This window comes from Gilbertella persicaria, assembly GCF_025201335.1.
Source record: "Gilbertella persicaria strain CBS 190.32 chromosome Unknown B0P05scaffold_26, whole genome shotgun sequence".
Lineage (NCBI taxonomy): Eukaryota > Fungi > Mucoromycota > Mucoromycetes > Mucorales > Choanephoraceae > Gilbertella > Gilbertella persicaria.
This window is the reverse complement of record NW_026251987.1, coordinates 52,327-71,391: the sequence shown is the minus strand read 5'-3', so window position 1 is coordinate 71,391 and position 19,065 is coordinate 52,327. Positions and strand designations below refer to the sequence as shown.

General features: G+C 37.6%; 9 protein-coding genes across 9 annotated transcripts; 3 read left to right on the top strand and 6 right to left on the bottom strand.

Moving 5' to 3' along the window:
• Positions 1-372: 372 nt before the first annotated feature.
• B0P05DRAFT_472455 (kinase-like domain-containing protein) lies at positions 373-1,790 on the bottom strand (the record flags this gene model as incomplete). The annotated part of the gene is made up of 3 exons (XM_051574680.1): positions 373-806; positions 849-1,322; positions 1,370-1,790. 3 exons carry the CDS (start codon positions 1,788-1,790, stop codon positions 373-375), a joined length of 1,329 nt encoding a protein of 442 aa, XP_051433623.1.
• Positions 1,791-2,220: 430 nt separating this feature from the next.
• B0P05DRAFT_144786 (MCM2/3/5 family-domain-containing protein) lies at positions 2,221-4,340 on the bottom strand. The gene is made up of 2 exons (XM_051573064.1): positions 4,085-4,340; positions 2,221-4,036 (listed from the first exon to the last, which is right to left on the bottom strand). Exons 1-2 carry the CDS (start codon positions 4,279-4,281, stop codon positions 2,257-2,259), a joined length of 1,977 nt encoding a protein of 658 aa, XP_051433622.1. The 5' UTR covers positions 4,282-4,340; the 3' UTR covers positions 2,221-2,256.
• A 365-nt stretch (positions 4,341-4,705) lies between these two features.
• Positions 4,706-5,466, bottom strand: B0P05DRAFT_546517 (CheY-like superfamily). The gene is made up of 2 exons (XM_051578765.1): positions 4,936-5,466; positions 4,706-4,893 (listed from the first exon to the last, which is right to left on the bottom strand). The coding sequence occupies exons 1-2, from the start codon at positions 5,110-5,112 to the stop codon at positions 4,792-4,794; spliced, it is 279 nt and encodes a 92-aa protein (XP_051433621.1). The 5' UTR covers positions 5,113-5,466; the 3' UTR covers positions 4,706-4,791.
• A 5,251-nt stretch (positions 5,467-10,717) lies between these two features.
• Positions 10,718-11,185, bottom strand: B0P05DRAFT_546492 (uncharacterized protein). Its single transcript, XM_051578764.1, has 3 exons — positions 11,073-11,185; positions 10,958-11,023; positions 10,718-10,911 (listed from the first exon to the last, which is right to left on the bottom strand). The coding sequence occupies exons 1-3, from the start codon at positions 11,109-11,111 to the stop codon at positions 10,798-10,800; spliced, it is 219 nt and encodes a 72-aa protein (XP_051433620.1). The 5' UTR covers positions 11,112-11,185; the 3' UTR covers positions 10,718-10,797.
• B0P05DRAFT_546484 (uncharacterized protein) lies at positions 11,131-12,997 on the bottom strand (the record flags this gene model as incomplete). Its single annotated transcript, XM_051578763.1, has 5 exons — positions 12,822-12,997; positions 12,684-12,713; positions 12,336-12,636; positions 12,083-12,288; positions 11,131-12,041 (listed from the first exon to the last, which is right to left on the bottom strand). Coding segments are annotated over exons 1-5 (1,067 nt in total), but the record flags the coding sequence as incomplete, so codon positions are not given.
• A 2,414-nt stretch (positions 12,998-15,411) lies between these two features.
• Positions 15,412-16,562, bottom strand: B0P05DRAFT_579915 (kinase-like domain-containing protein; the record flags this gene model as incomplete). Its single annotated transcript, XM_051581974.1, has 6 exons — positions 15,412-15,538; positions 15,603-15,737; positions 15,779-15,849; positions 15,979-16,157; positions 16,216-16,471; positions 16,521-16,562. The coding sequence occupies 6 exons, from the start codon at positions 16,560-16,562 to the stop codon at positions 15,412-15,414; spliced, it is 810 nt and encodes a 269-aa protein (XP_051433618.1).
• Positions 16,563-17,149: 587 nt separating this feature from the next.
• B0P05DRAFT_546478 (uncharacterized protein) lies at positions 17,150-17,630 on the top strand. Its single transcript, XM_051578762.1, has one exon. The coding sequence runs from the start codon at positions 17,257-17,259 to the stop codon at positions 17,512-17,514; it is 258 nt and encodes an 85-aa protein (XP_051433617.1). The 5' UTR covers positions 17,150-17,256; the 3' UTR covers positions 17,515-17,630.
• Positions 17,631-17,782: 152 nt separating this feature from the next.
• B0P05DRAFT_546476 (uncharacterized protein) lies at positions 17,783-18,733 on the top strand. Its single transcript, XM_051578761.1, has 3 exons — positions 17,783-18,113; positions 18,153-18,325; positions 18,370-18,733. Exons 1-3 carry the CDS (start codon positions 18,047-18,049, stop codon positions 18,562-18,564), a joined length of 435 nt encoding a protein of 144 aa, XP_051433616.1. The 5' UTR covers positions 17,783-18,046; the 3' UTR covers positions 18,565-18,733.
• A 41-nt stretch (positions 18,734-18,774) lies between these two features.
• B0P05DRAFT_472701 (uncharacterized protein) lies at positions 18,775-18,990 on the top strand (the record flags this gene model as incomplete). Its single annotated transcript, XM_051574696.1, has 1 exon — positions 18,775-18,990. A coding segment is annotated over one exon (216 nt), but the record flags the coding sequence as incomplete, so codon positions are not given.
• Positions 18,991-19,065: the final 75 nt, after the last annotated feature.

Sequence of the window (19,065 nt, the reverse complement as noted above, 5' to 3'; positions counted from 1 at the left end):
CACAGATATATCATTGCATGGCCCTATTTGAAGTGTGCTACATCACATCGTCATATTCTGTATTTCCTCGCCTTAATGTTGAACCGGTTGTTACACTAACAAGTAGCAGCTACAGTAACCAATCATATCTATGATTTAACAAACAAAAGAGCAATCCTTATGTGAAATAAGGTGTTTATAGTTCAACTATGCCAATGCCCATTGTCAAAAAATTAAAAAAAATTCATAAGCTTATTGGCTTATTTATCTCTCCCCCCAAAAAAAAACGAAAAAAAATAACAAGCAATGCACCTTTTAAATAACAATAGAATATTGTTTTGTGTTAAACAACTCAATTCGACTTTATTTCTTATTACATTTTTGTCAATAAAGTTACTCTTCTTGCTTTGACAACACAACAATGTTGCCACGCTGTATTGCTTCTTTTCTTGGCTGAACAATTAAATGGTGTGGATGATTTTGTGCAGGCACATCAGGATGGCATGTCTCTATACTTTTGACCCATTCGTCTTGTAAGATATCGACAAGCAAGCATCGTTCCTGAGAATCTGGGACTAAAATCCGAGAAATGCTTGATTTTGCGTAACAAGGCAGCATGTCAAACAATTGCTTTGCGCCACTGTTGTCTGGTTTCACGAAATTTCTGTAAGACTGGTCTTTTTCGGGATGAGGAAGCTTCCAAGGGAACCGACGAATGATCATGCAAATGTAAATGATGCCGCAGGACCATAAGTCTGTCTTGCGGGCATCATATTGTTTATCAGTGTATAGCTCGGGTGCAATATAAGGATCCGAACCACAAACACCTAAAAAGTAAGATTATTGAAGAAAATGTGCATTCTACTTACCTTTGCTTAGATGAACATCACTTTCAAATGGGTATTTAAACACAGTTGCACAACCAAAATCAATGATTTTGATAATACCCTTTTCATCCATCATCAAGTTATCCAATTTGAGATCCCTATGAGCAATACCCGACGAATGCAGATACTCTACACCTTGAAGTAATTGTCGCCAACAACAGTTGATTTCTTCCATGGTCATTTTGCCACTCATGACAACATTGAATAGATCATTGGGCGCATATTCCATAATTTCATAGAACGAGTGTCCTTCCTGAATTAGATCGAGTGCTTCAATGACATTAAAATGATGTAGTGTAGAACCGATGCAGAATTCGGCAGTGACTTTTTTTACGTATTCTTTGTAGTTTTCTCCTGGATTTCGCTTTCTAAACTCTTTGACGGCAAATGTTTTGCCATCAAGGCTTCGACGGATAATCCTGACAGATCCGCCTGAACCTTTACCAACAAAATTTCCTAATACGATGTGAATAACAGTCAATGACGCATTGGTAAAAATTTACCCCATTTGCCATAGTGTCTTTCAATATCCTTGTTAAAATCATTTGCAAACGACAGTTGACTACCCGTCGTAGAAGAGCCACCACTGCCTTCAGATACGTTATCCTTTAATGACCTTTTCTTCTTTTTTTCACCCTTTTTGAAAAATCGTTTCAATTCATGGAAAATGGTATCCTTTTTTTCAAGATGATGATGAAAGTGTGTATGATGGTAATGTTTATCATATTCTGGCTTTTTGAATATGAATTGAGAAGGTGTGTTTGAATGTCTTGAAGAACTGTCTGATACCTTGGAAGGTATAGGTGAATCAGAGCGAGAGGATTGAGATTGAGGGCCAAGAGGAGGAGACGCAGGTGCGGAGCTGTTGGGTGTTACATTTTCAAATTGCTGACGATGTGTAAATCTCTTGGCTGAAGTATCCATGTTGTTTAACTTGTCAGTCAATTGAGATGAGTAGTTAGTTGCATTTGAGATATTGCAATGATAATTGAATGCAGGTGATTCAGAGACTGGGCGTACTTTAGTAGTCATGAAAGAAAGAAAGAAAAAAGGAAAGAAACAGAATAAAATGACAGAAAATAGATATTAAAAAAGGGATCTTTGAAACACAGATTTAGACATCTTAAACATAAAGCCGATATCATTAGATTTCTTTTTCCCTTTTTGTTTATTTTCTTATAGACAACATAGTCTCCTGTTGTTGTTTCCTGTAGAGACTCTTTTTCATTCATCTATGGTCTCTAAAAAAAGTCTCTTTGTTTTTTTTTTATTAAAATCAAGTCGGATTAAAATAGTACCAAATTTAAAATTTTCAAACATATGTTCGTCATACTGAAGTGTTTAGAAGTCAAGGCTTACATAATAAAAGAGGAGGGGTTTATTTATAACATTAATGAACAATATTAAGACGAGCACTATCCACTTGCCAAATATCTAAATTCTTGTATTCACGAATAGCTTGGTCCAATTGAATTTCTGTATAACCTCTTGATAAAACACGCTGTCTAATAGTAGATAAAGCAATTGAGCTTCCATATTGGTATGTTAATTCTTTGACGATGTTGAAGATACCCGACATGGGTGATTTGTCATGGCGACCATCACGCTTTTGACTCTCATCTGTTAATGATGACTTGGAAACATCAATCAATCGAAGTGCTTCATCTACATCCATGGGCTCAACTGTGTCAGACAGACGCACACGGGCTAAGGCTTGAGCCATACGAATGATACCCAACAAAGTACGAGCAGAAGCATATGTGAACTGTTGTTGGCGGTCTTCGTCAATCTTGTATTGACGTCTTAGACCAACATAAGCACTGGTTACATAGTCAGAGACTTGTTGTGTGAGTACAGGACGCTTTGTTCTAGCATGGGCTACATAGTGCCTAATCATATGAGGCTCTAAAACATCAAAGTCCATCTTAGGAGGCTTATTGTGAGTATGAACATAAGTGACATGTTCAGCCAAAAGACGATCTAAATCGTCAGAAGGCTTATCGAGGATTAAATAAAGAAGATCAAAACGAGAGAGCAAAGCAGCAGGTAAATTGATGTTTTGTGTAGGAGAAATACGGGTATTGTAACGACCATACAAAGGATTGGCAGCAGCCAAGATGGAAGCGCGAGCATTTAAGGTCGTGTTGATACCAGCCTTAGAGATACTGATAGTCTGTTGTTCCATGACTTCATGAATAGCTGTTCTATCTGATTCGTCCATCTTGTCAAACTCATCAATACAGCAAATACCATTGTCAGCCAAGACAAGAGCACCACCTTCCAAAATCATTTCATCTGTCACAGGCTCACGCATGACAGCAGCAGTCAAACCAACACCAGAAGAACCACGACCAGTTGTATAGACACCACGAGGGGCCACTTTAGCAATGAATTTGAGTAATTGAGATTTAGCTACACCTGGATCACCCATCAAACAGATATTAATGTCACCACGAATCTTCATACCATCGCCTACTGTCTTGTTGACACCACCTACAAGCAACAACAAAAGTGCCTTTTTCACATCATCATGACCATAGATTTCAGGGGCAATACTACGGGCTAAATGGCTATAGATATTAGCATCGCGTTTCAATTCCTCAAGCCGTTGTTGATCTTCTTCTGTTAATTCAATTTCGTCGTATTGTTTCTTAAGACGGTGTACATATTGTACTTGTAAATAAGTGTCAGTCAAAAGACCAGCACGAAGGGCTCTGAATCCAGTGTAAGGCATAGGCAAAAAGATACCGCTCACATTGGCCACATCACCAGGCGTCAATTGACGACAAGCAGCACCATAGAGATGCAATGTCATCGTACGAGGAATATGGCCTACAGGCACTTGGTCTGTTAATTCTTGTAACTTGACTTCTTGGAAAGCCAAAAATTTAGAAGCTCTTGTTTGCATGTACAATTTTCCTCTTGTACCATTCTTTTGACATTCTTCAGAGACACAGGTGGTTAAAGGAGTGAATTGTCTTTGTTTGATTTCTTGAAAGATTTCATAACCACATGAATCACAACTGTAAGTGTTGACTTGAATAAAAGGCTTGACATCTGATACACGGGTGATAATACCACGCACAGTAACAAGATGGCCTAATTCAGCACCATTGATTTGGCGAACAGCATAAGATGTACTGTTGCTTAAAGGCTTGAAGAATACTTCACTATAGAAGAATGTAAATAAAATAGATCAACACAGGGCAATACTTTACTATCGACGGGTCAAAGAAGGAGGGAACGTTTGTTCAGTTTCAGTAGCTCTGTTGGAATCACGAATACTTCTTTGACGAATAATCACATCAAGCACACTATCTTTGTAACTCAAATCAGGTTCAGCAGGCTGTTTGGTGACTAAAAGATCATCAATTACAGTAGAAACAAGGTCAATGTAATGCTTTGTGTTTCTCATAATATTGGCCACTGTTCTCGTCTTTGAGTCTTCAAACTATCAAAAGCCGTTAGACGTGTTGGTTTTTACTTGTATTCTTTTACCTCGGCAATATCATCCAGTTCAATATAGAGAACAGATTGTTCTCTGTCTACAATTCTTTGCTATTGAACTCATCAATATTTTATAATAATAATAGTGATAAAAGCATATTTCTTTACCAACTGAATGTCATATTTGGCTTCTGTTTCTTCTTCACCCATGCTCACTGACTCTTTAAATCCAATGAGAAAGTCACGAAGATGCTCTACATGAAAAATGATTAGAAGAAAAACATGTTTGGTTCATGTTTACCCTTCTCCTGCTCATAGTTAATATTGATTGTAACAGGTGCAAGGGCAGCCATTTTTTATTATTATTGTTGAACAAACAGAAGAGAGAAAAGTATAAAAAAAAAAGAGAATTTTATTCAGTTTATCGCGTCCGGCGCGTTCGCGAAAAAAAAAAATTTTCGTTCACCAAGTCCGATGATTATTCTTTGATTGGTGGAGTAAGTGTAAGCGGTGAAGAGTAGATCAATGATTTAGAGATAGTTTGTTCAAGTAATTGAAGATTAACAGGCTTTCCAAGACAGTCATTCTATAAAGAATGAGAGAGAGAATAATTTGATTTGAGTTTTACCATGCCAACTTTAAGGTAATTATCTTTGGATTCTATTGAATCATTGGTCGTGACGGCAATGATAGGTACTGTACTATTTAAATTGGCTCGGATCTGTTTAGCTGTCTCGACACCGTTTAATAAAGGCATGTCAATGTCGAGTAAGATTATATCAAATGTATAAATGCGCATGAGATCCAGGGCTTCCAGGCCATTTCTTGCTTCTTTTATGCGTTTGATTTTGGTGGATGTAGAGAATGAAATAAAATTAAGGTGTTTTCTGAGGATGTTTAAATTGATAGGGTTATCGTCTACAATCAAGATATTGATACCAAATAAATGATCGACATCAAGTGGTGATGGCCTAGATTTCTTTTTTCTTCTTATTGTCTGTAATACACAAGAAACACTTCGTTTTGGTGCTTCTGTTAGCTTCTTCGTCACTCGCTCAGGAGTAGGTATTGATGTTGAACGATCCAGTTTGTCTAAAAGAAAAATAAAACAAAATAGAAAAAAAAGGGGGGGGGAGAAAAGAATAGGAATTCATTTAAATTTTTTTTTTTTTTTTGTAGTTGGATTTTATTTACAATATTATTGATTAGTCACACATCGCAGAGAGGTGGGACGTCGAAAAACAGGAGTAAAGAAAGACGATGTAAAGATCATACAATGATCAGGGCTATTTTAGCAAGGAGTGATTTTTTGTAGCTAAGGCTACCTGGTAAATTGTATCTGAAATGATACAAGAATGTTCAAAAGCAACTTGGTTAAGAATCAGGTTCCAATAGGATTTCCAGATATTCCATTGAGCTATCGCAACGATGGATACAAGTTTGGAGCGGTTTGTAATGGCAGGAGGAAAGGCTTGAAGAGTGAGGACCTTGTGGAGGGAGGACGGAGTAAAGTATACCAGAGGGTAGTAGCAGTTTAGTATTTCCAACCAAACACTCCACTTGGTAGAGCAGTGGGCTATGAAATGATCGTACGATTCCGGTTGTGATTTGCACAGACGACAGATAGGAGTAGAGACAGTACCAATCTTGAAAAGTTCGGACGCAGTGGGCAGTTTCTTGTAAAGCACACGATACCACAGTGTTCTAGCCTGAGGGAGCATTGGAGTCCTCCAATACAGAGAGAGCGAAGTACGAGAAGCCTTTATTCGGGATTTAGCTTTGTCTTCATAAGGATGCAGGCAGAAATCCCTAGAAGTGAAAGAGCGCCACAATCTTGTGTCAGTTAATTGCTTGGTCAAAGCATCATAGACAGATACAGTAGATGGTGTCACGTCTTGTGTAATATATTGCCACAGGAAAGATTGAAGTTTTACTGTTCGTCTGCGAAGAATGTCTATAAAGAGCTGATGGCACAATCCTGGTAATGTCCCATATTCATGGCGAACCTTCAGGCGTAACCGGTTACTCTGTTCGTCAAAGAGGAAGAAGAGAGATGCTGGTACTTTTGAATGTCGATGAAGCCAGTGGTTCTGAGGTACCTCTTGAAACATGTTAATTAGCGGAAAGTAAAGCAAGTTGGCAAGAGGCACATTATCAAGTTTGAAGTTGATACCAAAATGATCAAAGGCAGCATAAATACCATTGACAACTGAAGTGGGATGACAAAGGTCATGACGGCGAAGAGTTCTAGAGAAAAGGGTAGCAATGTATTGTCAGCATCCGGAGACATGATGCCAAAGTGTTCTGTCATAAGCACTCGGAGCTGAGGTGTTAGATTAGACGAACTAAACAGAGTAAAGACCCATCTCATCTGCAGCACCAAGTATTGTGTGATAGGGTTGAGAGCTCCTACACCACCTTGATTCTTGGGGAGACATAACTGGTCAAAAGAAACATAAGGAAACTTCTTTTGCCACACGTAAGCATAGATAATCGAACGAAGTTCATTCAGAAATCGCTTAGTAGGCGCAAACAACCGCAAGCAGTACCAAATTTTGGATAAAATCAAAGTGTTGGCAACGGTAGCTCTTCCTTGAAGCGAGAGGTAACGCTGAGAGTAACCATGAACCCGTGTACGCACTTGTTCCAATAACATATCCTGAACACGATTCCGTTGAGAATTTGTGTATGGCATATAAAAGCCAAGGTATCGAAAAGCAGAAGGGGAATGATGGTGGTAGTATGTTTCGATATCGTGACTCAAAAGCAAAGATTCCCAAGATTCTGACTTGACTCCACTCAGTGAGAAAGCTTCCGTCTTGTGCTTGTTAAATCTTGCATTTGATACAGCACTATACTTAGTCAAGTGATGTTGGAGACGCATAAAATCAGTGGAATCCTTGACAAACACACAGATATCATCAGCATATGCGATGCACTTGATCTGTTGAGATGTAGTGCTCATTGTCGAGACATAACCTTGATATGTAGGGTCTTGCTGGATTGAAAGAATCAGCGGTTCCAAAGCGATGTTGAACAATAAAGGGGACAAAGGATCGCCCTGCCTTAACCCACGTTGCTGATGTACTGGATCCGTAAAGGATCCGTTGACATTGATTGCTATTGAGTTATTAAAGAACAAATTATAGATACTCTGTATAAATAAGGTAGGGAAGCCTAGGGACACAAGAGCTTGTTGAAGATACGTTGGTAATACTCGATCATAGGCTTTCTCCTGGTCGAGAAGCAAACCTACACCTTGATGATGTTCATATCTTGCTTGTTGTAGAACCAAGTGGACGTACATCCCATTTTCGCCAATAAAACGTCCTTGGATGAAGCCCTTTTGAAGCGGGTTGATAATTCGATTCATTATAGGAGCTAGACGTTGGGTAATGAGCCTTGTGAAAATTTTACCATCACAGTTGATCAATGAAATTGGTCTCCAATTTTTTAATTCTGACAAATCACCTTTCTTGGGTAGCAAGCGCACTCTGATTTCCTTCCATGACTGAGGGAAAATTCCTTTTGTCATGGCATCATTGTATACCTGGAGTATCAGGGGCTTCAAACAAGGAAAACCAAACAAGAGTTGAAGGTATATATACCCTAGTCCATCACTACCTGGGCTACTTTGTTTTGGGCTACGCTTTGTCATTCTGACAATATCCTCCCAATCAAATTCCATTTGGAGCAGATTTGCTTCATCCTGATTAACTTTACTTGGAAAGTGAATATTACCTAAATACTCTTGTATTTGATTCATAGGTACTGCATCAATCGCATATAGGTCTTTATAAAACCGTTGTACAATATTCTGCATTGTCGATTTGGTGGTATGTACAATTGTTGGTGTTTCAGAATTGCTATCCTTGAAGCCAGACATATATTGTTGGGCTGTTCGACTCTGATGTATTTTTTTCAAGTACCCAGCATTGCACTCACCATTCTCTTGCCAGCGAAGACCAGCCTTTAGAATAGCTATTTCAGCCAGCTCTTGTTGTAGTATCTGTAGCTCATTGTCAATAGGTGGAATTACCAAGCGCTGAAAGTCTGGAGGAGGCTTTGTGCGTAGTAAACGATTACGTTTCTTTTCTAAAGCACGAATTCTCTTAGTACGCCAATCAACGTAATCCACTGAATATCCTCTAATGATTGACTTGGCTTTGTGTTTTACTTCATCCCATTTTTCTTGGGGCGATATATTCTCATCAAATCCTTGAACCAAATGTTGTATATTCCTCTCTAATGTCTTTTGTAGCTTAGGGTGGAAAGCATACACTGGATTGGCACGCCATAGTCCTTGACCAAACTGGGATTGGCCCAAGAGTAAGGATGTGTGTAATATGGAATGGTCTGACCATTTCGCTCCTAATCTGGTAATAGATGATTCTGATGCGCATTGGTACAAAATTTTACCCAAGTATATATAGTCTATGACAGTCATCACTAATTCACTTGAGACGGTGCGCTGAAAGGTGGGAACTTCGTGAAGGCCATTGATGGCCAAAGCATTTTGAAAATTTGCTTGCAAGAGAGCTAACCATTGCGTTGATGTTGAAGACGAATTATAGTGGCGGCTGAGGACTGAGTAATTAAAATCTCCTGAAATAATCAGTCTGTCAAAAGAGATAACTGATCGAAAATCATGGAGCATTTGTGTTAGATTGCTAAAGAATGTTCGACGTTTTGCAGCAAGGCCTGCCGGTGCATAGACGTTCAGAACAAAGAAAGGTTCATAGAAATGATGTGGATGTTCAACCATGCATAGTTGAAATCGATCGGATGTAAAGGATGAGGAAGTGTCGATGATAGAGATGTTGTAATCGGTAGAGAAGGAGAGTATGCCCACATGACTGGTCCAATGGGACTGTGTAGGTTGAAAGAGGATGTTGAGGTTATCTATAGTTGAAGGAGTGGAAGCATGAGTTTCTTGAAAGCATAATATAGAGAAATTCTGCATTCGAAGGTATCGTATATATTCTTTTTGTATTTTTTTGGAGTTTGTTTTCACTAAACTATTGGCGTTTAGTGAGGCATAGTGGCACAGGATATTTTTCTTATTCATTGATGCGGATCTATAAAGGGTGACTCTCTACCCTCTGATTATCAGAGGCAGAAGAGGGTATCGTAGATTTCTTCGTGTCCAATTGTTGGTTCAAATTTGATCCATTACGTCTTTCTCCTTTCTTCATAACGAGGTGATCTTTTAATTGTTGGCTGACGCTGTACATCTTGGTATCCTTATAGAGGTCTTCAATCTCCATCCTGTCAATATCCTCGTCTCCACTTTCTATTTCAGATTCATCTTCTTCCATGCTCTCTTTATCTAAAGGGTCGTAATCACTATCGCTAGTATCGTTATCATTATCTTTGTCGACATTGATCTCTGTCTGGCCAAAGTTGCTACTTTTGACTTCAATACTGCTTTGCCCTTCAGGCTTGGATGCTTCTTTTCTTGGTTGGGTGGCCTTTCCAAGAACTGATCTTTCTCTCTTTGAACGCTTGCTGGGTGTCATAGACTGTTTCCTAGGACATTCAAACGAGCGGTGTCCTAATTGATGGCACGCATAACATATAATTCTAGCTTTCGACTTCTCACATTCAAATTTTGTGTGTCCAGTTTGGTGGCAATACCTGCACCAAGTGGGCATGTTGTTCCAGGTTGCGTGAAATATTTGGCTTTCGCTTTCGCACCAACGAATGTTATGCTCCAAAGGCTGATACTTGAGGTTGTCTGTTGAGTCTGAGGGACCAGAAGGAATACCAATGACGGCATATCCTGCGCCCATAAACCATCCGGTGGTGGTTTCTGTATTGATTCCTACATCAATTACCTTTCCAAATGGAGCTAAACTCTGTTGCACGCCCTCAAGAACTATCCTTTTGGGACGTAAAGGTAATTGGGACAATTTCACAGTAACAAATCGGAGTGTGGCATCTGCGGCCTTGCAAGGGAAAATTCGCAATTTTGACTTTTTAAAGACAACACCATGCTCCATAAGATCATTGTCATCATCATCTTTTTCGATATACAATTCCAAGTACTGAGTTGGGCCATCCCTCAAGATGGAACAAGCGTAGATCTTTGGGTGTTGAGCGCTGATTTCCTGCATACACTGGAGATCAGTGTATTCTTTCTTAACTGGAGTAATGTCGAGTAAGAAAGCATCCTCATGGCTAGCTACTCGATAAATTCTCGACTGAAATTCTCGCAAAGGTGAGTCTGCATCTTTGTCAGGTTCAACGATGCCTTGGTGCATGAGTGATACTCGAGTTCTAGCTGCTACACTAGCATATGATCTTAGTTGTTGGGTGGCTTTTAGGTTTGGAGATTTTTCAATCCCCGCAACCGACTGAAAGTGTTGAGAGTTGGGAAGAGCCATGGAATTCATTTAAATGTCTTTATTGCTAGTAATCTAGACTTTTAGGCCTGGGCACTGAGTTCTATTTTTTATTTTATTTTATTTTTTTTATTTTTTGACTATTTTGTCCATTCAAGTAAAGTATTTAAAATGACTGTAGACAGGATAAAAGCAACAAGAGATAGCTTTGATTTAATATAAAGTGTTTCGGGTCTATAAATCTCGTTTTTGACCTATGAGTGTGTTAGTTATTTGATTATGATGTCTTTATGAACATACAAGCACTTGAATAGGTTGGTCAGACTGATAGTTATTGTGAATAACAATAGTTTCTTTTGAAACAGCCTAATGCGCGATGAATACGAGCAGATTCTATCTTTTTCTTCTTGTTTACCTTTTCTTTTATACATTGAACAAGATCAGTCATGCTCATGGTAGACAATGAAGACAAGAAAAATAAAAAAAAAAAAAAATCGGAGTAATTCATCTACAGTCTTTTGAATTCAATTTTTGTCAAGCATTTCAGTATGATGATTAGGCTTAAAGGACACATAGCTTAAACAAACATACTTTATTGTTATTATCAAAAATTTAAACTTCATTTAATATTAATTTAATCAGACATTGAATGATATCAGCTGTCTTGCCAAAGCAAATGGCAGTTAAGCCATTTTTATCTTGATATTCAATTAGTCTGGGTTCTTTTCTTATCAGAAATATGACTAATTGAGTGTACTCTAGATGACATGCAAGATGTAATAAAGTCTGACCAGCCATATTGGTTTGAGAGAGATTAAGATCATGCTGAGATAATAGAAAAAGAATGTCAGGTTCGAGTAAAAGAAAGGGTGGTTTATAGAATGGGTCATAGATATGGCAAGCAAGATCAGAAATGTCTTGTTGACTCCAGTCATGATAAGTAAAGTAAGTGTGTCCAACAGGCTTGTTTCGAAAAAAAAGGGCACAAGCACCTTGTTCTTGGGCAGGAGGCAAGAGGCAGACCAGGCTGTATTCATCAGAAGACACAAGAATTGCCGGATGATTCCCAAACATCACCATCAAGTCTTGATTCAAGTTTTCGCCTAACAAGGTAACTTCAATCCCGCCTGTTAAAGGACCTACTTCGGGCACAACATAGTTTATTGTAGGATTGTTTGTATGACAATCTTCGGGCGGGAAATGAAACTGACCATTGGCATGATGTACTATCATGCTGTCTAATGGTTGCAAAGCAGCATTCTCGGATGGCATATTACACGAAGCAGGGGTGTGTGGCTTTTTGTGGTCATCTGTAATCATTAAAAGAGGTGATTCTCCACTCGCAACAGTCTGGCCGTGATAGTTTTTAAGGGAAAACCGAATACTAGCATGGTTCAATACTCAGCACATGACAAATCAACTTACCGATATCCAAGACGCTCATTCTGATGACGACAATAACAAGTAATACGCACAAGAAGATCTGCTGTCAATGTGTGAAATGCAACAAGTGGTTCACAATTAAGCAGCAAGATACGTTTACGTTCATGTTCAAACTCTTTATCCACTCGACCTGCATTGAGTCTGTAGCTTGTAGGCTTCGTATTCTTCCTTCGTTCAGCACGTTTACGCTAAAAAAAAAGGCATAAGTGCAAAATAATGTCATAAAAAAACTTACTTCTCGTCTGACGCATCCTGCACACATGTAGACTTCTTTGTCTGGATCACTTTCACAAATGACGCGGGCTTCCAAGTCGAGTACTTTAGATTCATCTGAAACCATGGCAGCCGTACTACCATCTAACAATAGATGCCGAGAGTGTGGTTTTTGCTTTGCAATGAATGATGAAGGTATTCTGATGTAAGACCAATAAGGCGCATGAATCCCATTGCTATGGACAAGGGATAAGCAGAGCTTGATTTGAGTTTCGACACGCGATTTAGTGCTACTTGTAGGAGCCACCTTGACATGAATTTTGCTAAACAACATTAATCAGTAGAGTGGTATAGATAGAGGATGACTTACTAGCTCGTATTGTATTGACATGATACAAGGCTATCGTATTTTATTTAATATGTAGGCTTTTTTTTTCTGTAAATATTCTTTTTACATACTGGTTCATGATGAATAAAACAAAATGTTACAATTTCCTTTTCTTTTACCTTATCATTAACGTGAAATATCTCATGAGGTGCAGACGATGATAGAGAATAGTCGTTAGAAACAGTGCAAGATGTCATTCCGTATGTATTTGATAAAAATAAAAAAAAATAAAAGAAAAAGAAGAGTTACCTTCTTAAATGATATCGGAGCAAGCAAACAATAAGATGACAGTTTTGTGTCTAAATAAAGAGGGGAAGCATTGGGTTTGAAATTTCTTTTTCTCTTCAGAAAAAAAAGTGGTTACTTTTATATTAATTTTCAAACGTTATTTGTTATAAGCAATGATATATCAAACCAGACATAATTGAGACTCTTTCTGAAGCCTTTGGTTCTTGTTTGTATAGATTATATGCGCTGCAATTTTCTCTTGTAATATCTGATTTAGCTGTAATACTAAATCATGTACAGAAAATGACCCAAAGCCGAAGGTGTATATTTGAAACGCCGTTCATTTCTTTTACATGGCATCCATTGTTTATCATATCCAAAGCTGCTCGTTTTAACATCGAGAGTATCATACGTTATAGTAAAAAATTGGTCTAAAGCTATTTACTTATCGAATTGTGTATAAAAAAAGTACCTAATTACTAGTTAATACCTACCGAAAAGGGCCTCTTTTGTACTAATTACAGTGTACAACAAGCTTTGATTGAAGGCTTGAAGCCAATGCTCAAATTAAGTCGCCTTTTTCATCTTAGTAAACTTGTTTTCTTTTCTTTGGAAGTGTTTGTGCATGGTCTTTCCTGATTTCGGTTAGACCAGCCTTTCATCAGGTCAGCTTAAAGATTCTTGATCGAGTTTCGTTTTTTTTTTTTTTTTTTTTTTTTTTTATCACGAACCTTCGTGGATCCTCTATTGGTCAAAAAATAAATTTCATCAAACAGCCAAACTAATGATACCATTGGATTTCTTGAATTGAAAGAACATGTTTTAATTTTAAAAAAAAAACGAACTGTTTTGATAGCCTGGTTGTCGAGTAATAGCGCATCAAAGATTGACATGTTTAAGCTGTGTTTTGGGCATTTTTACTCTAGATGTCATATAAAACTTGCGAGAAATCAGTTTCTCTGATACATCTTATGTTATTTTAAATGCCAAAAAACATAGAAAAGTAGAAACATAGGCATTTTATACTGTAAATGTAGGGGCAAATGGACATAAAACATACTAAATGGCAGTGTGTGAAGGTTGAAACGGAAGGTAACTTCTATTCTTTATCCTGCGGTATCAAAAATTAGGCTTTTGTTGAGAATTGCATGAAGACATAGTTATTCAGCTTTGATACAGTGAAAAAGGCTATAAATCTTTGCTTTCTGAGTCTATTGATACAGAGAGCACAATAAATTTGCTGCTAAAATATTGAGTAAATAGGCAAAAACTTTCTCGAGGTTTCTCACTCTTACCGTACCACATTTATACTACAACTGACAAGCAAACACATTCATCAGAAATCAGAGCGTTTGACGCACATTTTGAGTATTTAAACTTGTCAATAGCTTTGTTTTTGATTCTACAGCATCAAAAAGAAGATATAAAGTTATTAAACGAGCAATTTTCATGAGTAATACCCTTTAATCGAATGGTTATTTTGACCAAATCTCCCAAGTCGCCTTTTTTTTATTCAAATCAACTCTAAAGGTACCAAGAATGTTAGTAATATGGTTTGTAGGTATTTTGAGCATTTATGTGTGCATAAACAGGCTTTATACTACCTCTATATGCCGAGGAAAAGAAGAAGATTTGCAGGAATTGCTGCCTTTTTGCACTGTTGAAGCAATTTTTTGCCTAATTGTCTCTGCTGCATAAATAAGTAATGTACCACTCTATTACTTACCCACGTAAAACGTTCTGTTAAAAAGACACTCGATCTAGAGGGATAAAAAAAGAGAAATGCTTGCTTATGAAAGATGTCAAAGTGTTTAGAAAATGTACTTAAGCTTCATGATGTATGATATATGAAGGATGATCCTAGTGCAAGCATCAAGTATGGTACATATTTTCACATATAAATACATGCTTACAACTCTAAGTCCAGTTGCTTACTTTCTCTATAGTGAAAGATACGTCCAGCTTAAAAGACACAATATCATTAGCATGATTTAATGAAATCAATGGTATGTGGTCTTGAGAGAAGCCTATATCATTCACTTACCCTTATACACCTGATTCTAAGCATTTCTTTATGTTGAGAATTGTCTTTTGGGCTATCTCTATGGTTGGTATAGAATAAAAAGTCAAATTGTACGAAAGCAGAGGCTCACATTGAGAAGGAATTCCAGCAAATGTAAAAGTTCATATACAAAAAGGCCTCAATTCCAAAGTTATACCTTTGAAAATGGGGGATGCTGAATTGATTAAGAGTTTCATAAATTCCTGATATTTCCTTTCTTAGTGTCCTCTTACTATTAATGGTCTGTAGAATAACAAAAAGAATTGGCCTTATCGAAATCTTTATGCATGTTATTGTCATTATTAAAAACGAAGATAGCATTCTGCAGTTCTGCTAAAGGGCTGTCAAATTTTAGCAAGTTTAAAGTTACTCATGAAGAAGGTGTACGGAGATTTAAATTGTAAAACAGATCAAAAAGGTTTATTTGATAGCTAAAGGTAGTTTTGATCTAGTTGACATGTCCTTTTTAGTCTGAGTGTTGGTTGCTTTTTGTCGTTTGCGTTGCTTTGATTCAAATTCATGCCAATCACCATTGACGCCTAAGAGACTATAAAAAGAAATGAGTACATGGCAACATAAGCTTTTTTTTTTTTTTTTTTTTTTTTTTTTACTTGGCTGGCATCACAGGTAATGGTAATTCCTCTTTAAAGTAATCAAATTCCAGTGCTTCTGCAGCAGTTGGTCTATTCACTGGATCCATTGACAATAATGCTTCAGATAATGCCAATGCACCAGGAGATAATAATCTAGGCAACATGAACATACTTGTAAGGTACAATTTACTTACGGTCCATATAATTCTCGAAATTTGGAAGCATGGATTTCTTGGGGTTTGACCAATTCATACCAGGGCAATTCCTTTAATGTTGGCCAACTTTCAACAGAAGGTGTGCCCATAATTTTATAAATACAGTCAAGTTGGCTAACTTCATCTGTTCCATTAAACACTGCTTTTCCTGTAAAGAATTCCAACATAATACAGCCTACACTCCAGATATCTACAGCAGGACCATAGGCTGTTGCACCCAATAAGAGTTCTGGTGGTCTATACCAAAGTGTAATTACTCTATTTGAGTAGTCGTGTGCTTTCTTCTTTTCAAATACTCTTGCTAGACCGAAATCAGCAATTTTCAATTCTCCCTTATTATTAAGCAATAGATTGGAGCCTATATATACGTGTTAACCCTTATTTTTTTTTTTTTTTTTTTTTTTTTTTTGGTTTACCTTTGATATCTCTGTGCAATATACCCATATGGTGTAAATAAGCTAGACCTTCTAGCATTTGCTTCACTAAGGATTTAGCATGGGCTGGTTCAAAATTGAAGTTCGGATGCCCTAGTATACCAGATAAATCATGATCCATATATTCTAGTACCATATAAATAGATCCCTTGGCTACCATAATTTCTTGTAATTCAACAATACGCTCATGCTTTAATCTCTGTAATAATTTGATTTCTCGCATAGCCGTAATAGGGAACTAAGATGGTATCAATATATACACAGATATATAAATAATAAAAGCTTACCCCGTCCCTTTCGTTCTTCATGCGAATGCGCTTTAATGCCATTAATTTCCCTGTCTTTCCATTACGTGCCTTGTATACTTTGCTATACACAATGTAAATACTTTTTTTTCTTTGTGTCTTATTCGACAATTTACCCATAAGTGCCTTCGCCTACTTGACCGATTTTTTCGAATAAAGTGGTTGGATCTTCTGTTGTTTGAAAAGGATATCCTGCTTGATCCAATACATCTTCAGGAATACCACTCGCAACAGGCTCATTTTCTACAGGTGGTGGTGGTGGTGGCGGCGGTTGAGGTGGTTGTGGCGGTTGTGATTGTGGAGTATCTTTTGTTGAATTATATGGAATCGTAGACTGGGGTATTGGTTGATAGTAAGAAGTATCATAATAATAATAACTGTTTGGATCTTGTGTTTGATAGTATTGTTGACCATACTGTTGATATTGCTCAGAACTGAGATTAGTACCGTATGCATTATTGTAATCCTGTACTGTCCAACCATAATATTGAGCCCAAGCTATAGCTGCTGCTGTTGCTTGTTGAGGATCTTGTGGATAATTTGTTTGTGAAAAATATTGTTGTTGTTGTTGTTGTTGTTGTGGTTGTTGTGGTTGTGGTTGTGGTTGCTGGTGTTGCTGGTGTTGTTGCTGGTGTTGTTGCTGGTGTTGTTGCTGGTGTTGTTGTGGTTGATAATAAGCAGCAGGTGCTGTTGGTGGCTGATCATCCGTTGTTCGCGCATGGTCAACTTTAGGTCCATCTTTGTCACGAAAAGATCGGTCTTTTCTACTTCTCGAGTCGCGTTCTCTACTGGACTTTCTACTCCATCTATCACGACTCTTATCTCTATGTCTACTGTTATATCGACGATCGTCTCCATAATTCCTCCGTTTTTCTCGATGACTACTGCTGCTACGGTATCGATCGCGACTTCTGCTTCTGCCATAGTGTTCGTCTCGACTTCGTTTTTCTTTTCGTTCTTGACTTTTGTCAACTGATCTATCTCTAGACCTTGAGTATGTGCGATCGTCCATGATATAAGTCAAGATATATATATATATATCTATATATGCAGGTCAAACAAAACAAGAAAAAAACAAGAAAAGAAAAATGACATGGACGTGAAATTTTATAGAAAAAAAAAATAAGAGTGACGGCCAAATCTCATTACTTTGTTGCATAAGTAAAAAGAACGTCTATGCAACCTTTATGAGTTATTCGAAACTAGGCATGGACTACAGCTTGATTTGAGTATCTTTCAGATACTTTTTTTTTTTTCTTCAAAAATAGCTTATGGATAATTAAGAAACCGCTCTTTAGATTTTTAGATTGCCATTACTCAGTCAAACATGCTCTTCTTTAAGCCGTTGCTTTCATGATTGTATTTTTCTCTGTTTTCTTCTTCTTGTGGGAATACATTATTCATGACGGGAGGAATTCTTCAGCGGAATTGATTCCAAAACATCTTTTGAATTTCTATATTTACGCGTCACAAGGATTTTTTTTCTTTTTCTTTTTTTTTATTTCTTCATGACATCCATTGATCCCAATCAAACACTCTACTTGACAAATTTAAACAGTCGCGTCACTGTAGAAGGTAAGCAGATAGGTTTTTGCTAATACTTACTCGTTGTAGAACTCAAATTGAGTTTATATGGTCTATTCTCTACTTATGGTCCCATTTTGGACATCACAGCTAAAAAGACAGAAAAGATGCGCGAACAAGCCTTTGTAGTATACAGTGATGTCTCTTGTGCCACTTTGGCCATGCGAAGTTTGAACGGCTTTACTTTTTTTGATAAACCTATGGCAAGTATACCAATGTTTTTGTTGATTGACTCATGCCTTGGTAGAAAATTGATTATGCAAAGACAAAGTCAGATGTGGTTGCCAAAATAGATGGCACTTATCGACTAAGGACATATAAGGAAAACACAAACAACGAAGTGTTAGGTAAACGAGGTGCTGATGAAGATATGAATGGTAATGCCAAAATGGCTCGATCCGATGAAGAAGAAGACGAAATGAATGAACAAGAGCAAGCATAAAAAGATAAAATAAAACCGTCTTGAAGAATATCGCTAAATGCAACAGAAAAAAAACGAGTTACAAAGTTAGAGATTGGATGAGACTCTAATAATCATGCCCTAATGGCATCGCAATTGGCTATTCTCCTCTTCTTGCAGAAGGACAGATACTTGAATTCTCCAGTGTCGTATTGACTGATTTGATGTTGGGAGAAGTGGGGGAGGGAAATAGGTATCCCGAGAAAGCACAAGGTTAAGCCGGATAGACCTATTGCAAAACATGAAAGGGTATCCCGAGACTTGGTAGTTCGGCCATGCTTAACAGAGACACATTCAGGATTGACGCACATCAAACTACCCTTTGTTCATCTTTTGATCGCCTTTCCATTCTTTTCTTCGACTGAACAAGGGTGCTCTAAATGCTTGAAACAGACGATGCAGGTCTGAGAGGTCTTGTATTCATTAGTAACACAGACATTGCCTATTTTTCCACGCATTTCAGGCCAATTAGCCAGTCTAGTA